Source organism: Nestor notabilis, unplaced genomic scaffold (genome assembly GCF_000696875.1).
Source record: "Nestor notabilis isolate BGI_N333 unplaced genomic scaffold, ASM69687v1 scaffold1135, whole genome shotgun sequence".
In the NCBI taxonomy this organism is placed as follows: Eukaryota; Metazoa; Chordata; class Aves; order Psittaciformes; family Psittacidae; genus Nestor; species Nestor notabilis.
This window is the reverse complement of record NW_009928582.1, coordinates 10,864-19,265: the sequence shown is the minus strand read 5'-3', so window position 1 is coordinate 19,265 and position 8,402 is coordinate 10,864. Positions and strand designations below refer to the sequence as shown.

General features: G+C 37.6%; 1 protein-coding gene across 1 annotated transcript in view; it reads right to left on the bottom strand.

Annotated features, from left to right (window-relative positions):
- The window catches only part of LOC104405744 (guanylate cyclase soluble subunit alpha-2), a gene marked incomplete at its 5' end in the record, with an annotated part of 61,470 nt that extends 53,599 nt beyond the window's left edge, over window positions 1–7,871 (bottom strand). The window contains one exon of the mRNA XM_010014547.1: window positions 7,386–7,871. Within this exon, the coding sequence (XP_010012849.1) occupies window positions 7,386–7,871 (486 nt within the window). The remainder of the gene's footprint in view (window positions 1–7,385) is intronic.
- Between the last annotated feature and the right edge of the window lie 531 nt (window positions 7,872–8,402).

Genomic DNA, 8,402 nt, shown 5'->3' with positions numbered 1-8,402 from the left:
GGAATGGATTCCAAGTGTTCATCTATGAAGTTCAGAAATCTGTTTATCCAGTAAAGCTATTTTTTTTAAAAGGAATGTCTTACTATAAACCCCAGCCCCTTTCCCAAGAGCCTAATTATGAAGCAATTGCTCTCACCAGGCCTCAGGGCATTTTATTTTTAGTGAGTTTAATGGTGCTACATCCTGGCAAGTTCAGGAGGATTTTGCAGGAAGACCTGTATTCAAACTCTTTCTGTAGCACCTACTTATCAGTCTTATGCATAAATCTTTGAGTATCCAGTATATGGAGGAACTCTTTCATCTACACTGTAATTAATTCAATGCTTTTTTCTTTAAGAGAGGAAAAGAGACAAATAGTACTTGCTGTGTAGAATTCTTACCTAGTATTTTAAAAGGGTTTTTTACTAATTAAAATAGAGACATACTAGAAGACTTACAGTTCACATGATGTCAACATCAGGTTTGTTTCCTGTCATGGAATATAAAATGATTTCTCTGTTCTGTAAGGAAGTATGAAATTGGAAAAATCACACTAAATATGACTGATGAATAGAAAATGACCTGACTGGCATTCTTCTTTATGTGAGGTAGTTGCAAAGCCAATTAAAGAACTGTTTAACAAAATAAGCAAATATTAAAACAATCATGCATGACTTGACTTAAAACATACATTTCAGTTTAATGTGACTGCCCTTCTCCAGAGGTAAGACTGATCTAAATTTGATATAGGTATCCCTGTTATTGAAAGAACTACTGAACAACAAGATCTTCCTCAAGGTTACATAAGTTTTAATGTATCTGTCTTGAAATTCATACATTAGCTGTTTTCTTTTAACTTATCTAAGTATTCTATATATTTATTTATATCATATAAGAAATTAAGGTACAGTTATGAATACTATTTGAATGAATGAAAATGCTGCATCTTGGCATGCTCAGGTGTATGAAGGACAGCTATATGCTGCCACAGTTGTGCTAGATCTGACACAATATTGGACTGTTTAGATGGAAATAGATTAGGCTGATGGAAAGAGCTTAGGCTGATGGAAACTAAAATAAATTTTCTCCAGTTCCTTAGAGATACTAAAATTTAGACTGTGGAAAAACTTGACTAGAGAAAACAAAGGATTTAAGTATTACTGGTGGGTTTTACAAAACATAGCATTAGGAAGACTTGTACGCTGCAACAGGGCATGCTCTTAGCCATTGCTCCCATCCAGCCACTATGTCTGGGCTTGCTCCTCAAGATGCAGCAGGAAGTCCCAAAGGAGGATCCCCTTCATGGTCCTGTCCAAATACAAAGTCAGAATACAGCCAGGGTTTGTTTACACACAAACTGAGGACTTGGGAAGCACTCTCAGGACCTGCAAGTTGGAAATATGCTGTAGGTTTCCCAGGCAGATTGAGAGAAATGGAGAGAGATACTTTAAACAAAGGTATGCTTTCCAGGTAAGACAAAAGTGGAAGGAAAGAGACAAAGAGAGAAAGAAATAGATACAAGCATGGTATTCCTGAGGAATAAATTATATACAGAAGCAGAAGTCCTATATACAGAAGCAGAAGTCCTATACTCTTTAGAGGATTCTTGGGTGATGAATTGCCTAAAGCAGGGAAACATGCACAAATGTTTTAGTGCTTTGTGCAGGTCTGTATGTTTATAAAGTAAAGAATAACTTCTGGAGCCTGCATGTCTGTTAGCTTCATTTGCGCATCTCCCTGAAGACAAAAAGTGTAAATCCTCCACAAGGCTGCAGAAAAATGAATGCTTAAAGTAATGGGAAGTCTTAAAATATCCTGGAGCTCTTGGGTGGTGATACACCAGATCCGCAGGGAAAATCCAAGGAATCTTTTGTGGGCTTTGTTTGGTTTGGTGGGTTTTTTGTAACTTAACCCAAAAATACTTCTGAGTTCCCCAAAAAGATGGGTGCCCCAGCTTTCCCCTGACTTCATACTGGAGTGTAACACGCCTGCGTGCCAGCAAGTCCATGCACAGGCCAGAGCGGTTACGGAGAAAGTCAGTATTATAGCCTGCTCAGAGCAAGAAAAGGAGGAAGGTTCAGGAGCCCTCTATGGTGGGACCTCAAGAGAACAGCATGCTGAAGGGCAGTTCTACCAGGCTAGTGGCACCACGAAGAATGGCAATGGAAATATTCTTCTATTACCCATTTTGTTCTATTACACATTCAAAATCCACTGACTATAAATTAACAGGAAGAAACAACACCTAGTACACTAGCAGTCCCTAAAACACCTGTTCATCTTAAAACAGGTATATTATGGTATTTTATGTGCATATATTGCTCATATAAGAATACCAGAATTGTTTACATATTTTAATTGCATTTCATAATAATCTTCATTCTGCCTAAGCTGAAGCTAAAAGAATTTGAAAGCTTCTCAAAATGTTCATGTAGTTGCACTGAACTTAAAAGGTTAAAGCTGCAAAAGTGATAGAAAGAAGACAAAAATAGTGGTGATAGATTTTACATGAAAACTTGAAGATTGTGTTTTTTAACTTATAAAACATACAGCCTGAAAAACCTCAGAATAGCCTGAAGCTCATGACTCCTCTAATTGCAGTAATCTTTAGTCATTACAGCACTGATAGTAAGCTCAAGAACATATATATGAATATGTACAAATATCAGTTCTCAAGGAGGGATAGTCATGGCACTGAGAAAGTACTGGTATTTTCTGTAAAATGAATACTGATTTCTGAAACCTAAACTACCAGTATAAAAATGTAAAGTGGTGTTTTTAGAAAATGTGAATTTAAAATTAGGTTTCTAAAAACATTATATCACAAGCTCAATATAAACAGTGTTTTCCAGAACTGGTGAGTATCAGTCTCGAGTGATTGCAGAGCAGTCCAGACTTCCCACTTTTTTTAGTCTCAGGTTTCTACAACAAGCAAAAAATAAGGCTGTAGCCAGAGTGAGGTGTATAAAATCAGAAAATGAAGATCTGTCATGCTAGCTGTACCATTCCGAAAAAATAAAATGTCAGTCAGTGTAAAGTAAGTGAAATAATGTTGCCAGCAGTAACAGTCAAAGATAACTCCAAGGAAGCTGGTAAAGGACTTCAAAGCATGTGTGTGGCACCACTCAGAGTGTCAGTTTAGCCAAATAATGAAATCAAAATGAAATAAGAAATTAATGTAACATTTGTGAATTCTAAGCATAAAATTAACTTGTAGAATGATGGTGTCTTATTCAATAAATATTCAATAAACTTCCAATTAAAATTTTGACAACAAAGATGTATAGCAAAGACATTTTGGCAGCTCATTAACAAAAACATTTAGGACTCCCTGCTTAGACATGGAAAGTGGAAGTCAGCACTTCACAGAAAGTGAAGTTTAGTGTTATGAGGAAATCTGCAAATGTCTTCAAGGACAAATGCCACTCCATCCAGAGAAAGGACAAAGAAACTAACACGTATAGGAGTGGGCCTTGTTCTGCTCTATTTAGCTCGATGTTAACCAGACAGCATGTATAGTCACTCAGCCAGTGCATGCATGGCCAAAAAAACAGCTGTCAAAAAAACTACATGCTGCCTTTACTCCATGCAGTAGTGAAAGGGTGAGGGAGGGAAATGGGGTCATTTCAAAAAGGAAACTGAGGGGAAAAGAGCTGAGAAAGCAGGTCTACACAGGCAAAAGGATTCAACAAGAAAAAATACTTAAAATGATTCTATGTCAGACATATTACTTGGAGAGACAAACAGAAGCTGCAGGAATCTTAAGCAGGGAAGATTTCAATCTGCATGGTTAAGTTTTAAGTGCCAGCAGCCATGGCTGCAGCATATCTAAATAGCTTATTTGATAAAGAGACAGTTTAGCTGAAGCATCTTTTTGCAGCACTTGGCTCGCAAACAACAGGAACTCACACACACAGAAAACCAGGTCCAAACAAAGACACAAATAGTAGGGCCAAACACTATTTATTTTATGCAAAGCAATTGCTTTCAAAATTTACTGAGCTCTCCCATTACTTCTGCTCCTGTAGTCCATGGTTCTGTTTGCATGTCTGCAGACACTAGCTTACCAAGCGTGTCCCCTGCACTGCTTTGATTTGCACTCCCTGCTAGACAGCATCTTTTCTCCCATTCCCCAATTCCAAGCCAAATACAATTAACTCAGATAGTCAGCAGCACCAGTTTCCAAATGCACTGCCAGGTCTCATTTCTCTAACATACTCTCCCTTCTGTGATTATCCCAAGATTACTCTCCTGATCTTTCATCAAGACTATATGTAAGCAAATTTTTTCTAAAGTTTCATTATCCAAAACACAGATTCTTCCAAATTGCTAAAACTGTCACCAGGCTCATACCATCATGTATCTCAATTACGGCAATGTTCCACCTCGGCCTGGACAAACATAATCTGTCATCTTTGATATCTAATCAAAATGCTGCCATGAAGTTCATTTTCTGAGCTCATCATCCGTATGTATCGTTCTCACCTATACATTCATCCACTGGGCATCCTTCCCCTACCTCATCAGTTATAGCTACTTACTTTCCTTTCCAAGAATTTTCAAAGTCTAATTCATCTCTCCAAGAATTTCTCATTCTGTGTCCAACAGCTCATTATGTTTGCCTTCTATGTCTGACTTGTTAAATGCAAGGATCTTTGTTCTTCTTTCTGTGCCATACTTCTCTGTAAACATCCCTGAATGAATAGTATGAGACAATTGAAAATACATCCATTGTCTGAGTCCAAGATTACAAGCACCAAGGTTCTGAATTCAAAATGCTGTTAACAGTAATGCTGAGTGAATAATTTACAGCATGGAATTTATTTAATGAGTTTTGCTTAATTTTCTGTTTACAAAATGGTGATTTTTGTATTCAGAACTAGTCGCTAAATAATCTTCGCAATTTATGCCTGCATGTTGCTTAAAACCAAGAAAATTCGAAAATTAATCTGTTTTGATGTGTATATAGGTCACATGGTGAATTTCTGTAGCTTGGTTACAGAAGTATATCTTAGAGGCAGGCTGTGGGTACAAATCCTGATGATATCTAAAATTCACTGCCTGACAATAACTTCTAAAATTATAGTTGTGGTGGTGGTGATCATTCCTAGCAATACAATTAGCTTCCAGAATACCATATGAAATAAATGAAAAAAATATAAACATACAAGCTATTTTTGTTTTAAAATGCACATGCCTTTTCAAAAGAATTGTCATTTTATTTTAAGATTGATTCTCTAAGGAAAAGGATTCATTGCCTGAGTTTTGTCTTTCTGTAACGCTTGACTGAGTCATTTTCACTCAAACCCACAGCAACTTTTTTAGACTTCTGGCTAAAAAAACATGAAAAAAAGATCTGGGGAGAGAAAAAAAGGTAAATGAGCTCCAAAATAGCCACAGTGCACACTGCCTTGCTCGTGGGTGGGCTGTGGAGGGAAGCAGGGGACATGTAGGGAGGCTGAGGGGACATGGGGGAGTAGGGAGATGGAGGAAAACCCAGGATGAAAGGATCTGGGAAAGAACTGGCTATATTAAGGCAGTAACAGTGGAGAAAAAGTATTAGAGGTGTAAGAAATCATTCCATACAAAATTAGGGTTTGTTTATTCCTCTGCTCATAGAATTACATGGGGGTCTTAACTTTCTGGAGAGTTTATTCCTTTTGTGAATGCATAAATCTTACCCTACTGATCTCAGCGGCCATTATGTTATTTCACAGGTCAGGACAGTACTTCCATACAGTAAGATCTTTCTATCTAAAGTGGCACAAAGCTCGGTGAAAGGCAAAAAGCCATGGCCTAAATGATACAATATTCCTGACCTATGTATAAATATTTCTTCTTAGTGTTCTCACAGGACTCAACCAACCTTTCTTCCAAACAGGTCATAGAGCTATTCCCATGCAACCATGGTTTTCAACAAAGAATGTCCTGAATGCCTCGCAACAGCTGACTAAAATTATTCATCTGGGAAAATACTAACTACACCCATGTACCGGATACAGCATGTGAAACAAGGTCACTAGATATCACTCTTGACTGTGGGTCAGAAGTTCCTCAAGTCCTGTTCTCACAGCTGGCTTGAGATCAAGTGAAGCAACATCACATCAATACAAACTGAGATCAAACTTCCAACCTTTTCTGACTATATCACTGGAAAAATTTTCGAATGAGGGTTGGTACCTTCCATTGCAGTCCTCTCCCAACATGGCCTTTTGCTTCTGAACATTATTAAAAAGCCCCCTGGCCCAGGAGCATAAAACTTATTTACTTTGATCTTTTACTTTGCCATACTGTCCTACCAACATATATCTACACCGTGTTCAGTTCTATCTGTTTGTGGTATGTGTTGTAACTTTGCAGCCACAGTTGTTTTTTAAGTGGGTTATCAATATTTTTGGGTGCTTTTTAAAGTGTACTTGAGGCTAAGATTGAAAGATAGACTTTTTCTCTATAGCCTATCAACAAATACTATTTGAAACAGCTTGAAAGCTGGTGATTTATTTTGCAAGCATCAGGCACAAAACAAAGTCAATATATAATTTTACAACTACATTTTTTTCCTTTGGTGCATTCAGTTATAAAAAGAAATTTGTTCTGCTTATCTATACAAAAATAAAGGTATTCCATGTACAAAACATATTATCTGTAGATTTCACAGGATAATTACACAGATAATATCTTAACTGCATTTATTAAATTCTACCTGCCCACTTTTTTCTCTCAAATACATAATGGACATCAAATCCACTGAAGAGAAGTGAAGGTGATGAGGTTGGTAACAGAACCAACCCTTGTGCCATCTCCTTTTCTAGAAGCAATAAAGGAGCATGGCACCCCAGTGCCATGTCCCACTTGTTCCATTTACTATGAACGGACATCAGCTGTCCTCTTCCTCTTTTTCAGTGTAAGTTTAAATCTCATAACAATTTTTATTTATTTTATTTTATTTTTTTTTTTTTTTTTAGTAAATGCTCTGCTTTTTATGGAAAAATTTGAATTCTTTCAGCTAAAAAATAAGTACCTAAATCCCAAACCATTCAAGTTTCAGGTGAAACAGAAAGCATTTGAGCACCATCCAGGAGCTGCTGCTTGGGCTAGGATCATCACTGTGCAATTCATCATCCTTAGGACATTGTGGCTGATGTGTCAACTAAAGGAAACTAGGCTATAGTACAGAAGGAATTCCTATAGGAAAACAGGAATATGAGGTATATATGGAGGAACCATGATGACAGCTCAGCACCAAAGTATTTGATTTTCAATGGGCTGATTTCAGATTTATTTTTTCCACAAAAACCAAAAATATTGCCTTCACAGTTTTACAGGGAAGGTCTGTAACTCAGGAAGATGGGGGGGCTCCCCTTAGTTTCAGTTAGATTTTGCTAGCTTAGGACTTGAGCTATTACCTTGTAGATGTCCAGGAATCCACACTGATGGTCAAACCGTGTGTAGAGTTCATTCAACATGCTGATGACCTGCATGGGTGTGCACTGCGCACAGATGGCAGTGAAGCCAACAATGTCTGAGAAGAGCATGGTAACATCATCAAACTTCCTGGCCTGAACCTGCTGCCCCTGCCACAGCTGCTGAGCCACTTCTTCTGGGAAAATAGAAATAAGGAGATCTACTGTTTTCTTCTTCTCCTCTTCCAGGGCTTGGTGTGTGCATTCTAGTGTTGCCTTCAGCTTATCCATTCGTTTTTTCAAGCCATCCTGAGCCTTTGCTTGCTCCCCAACCAATATGACATCGCGAGTAGCATCATGGATAGGTATGTCCGAAAGATGGAGGCCTCGGCCCATCAGTTCATCCAGCTTGTCCACACAGGGGGAACCCAGAAACAAAATTGAATTTGATTCTGGCACGTGAATCATTTGTCCTTTAATTTCCATCACCTGCAAAATAAAAACAGAGATTAGAAAAGGAAAAAATAGCTGTTAGATGTGTATCCCCATTCTACTTTCCCCATCCTTCCTCTTCAGCTAAATGATAAATGTAAACTGTAGCCTTTTATACACTCACCTGTTCAAGCAATGAGACTCACATAGTCTACTCACCAAGATGCCAGAAAAAAGCCTATACTGACACAAAAGTATTCTCAAATCAGATGCTGGATTCTATTTCAACCCAATTAAATAAAGTAGCAACCACAGTAACATGTAATTCTCAGAATGATGTCTAAATAATGTTTCTAAATTTTGCCCTTGCAATGTAACTAGCCGTAAAAGTAAATTCCAGAGTAGTTCATTCTCTTACACTTAGCTATAAATTATGAAAAGCTCAAAATTAAAGGTAAATTATAACTATGACAGCAGGTTAGTGAAATGGTGAAGTAGCTTCTGTTTTTTTTCATCAAAACAACTATTAACTCAAATGTGGCCAAGGATAGGATAGGACAGGGTGCAATGGGTTTAAACTGACAGAGG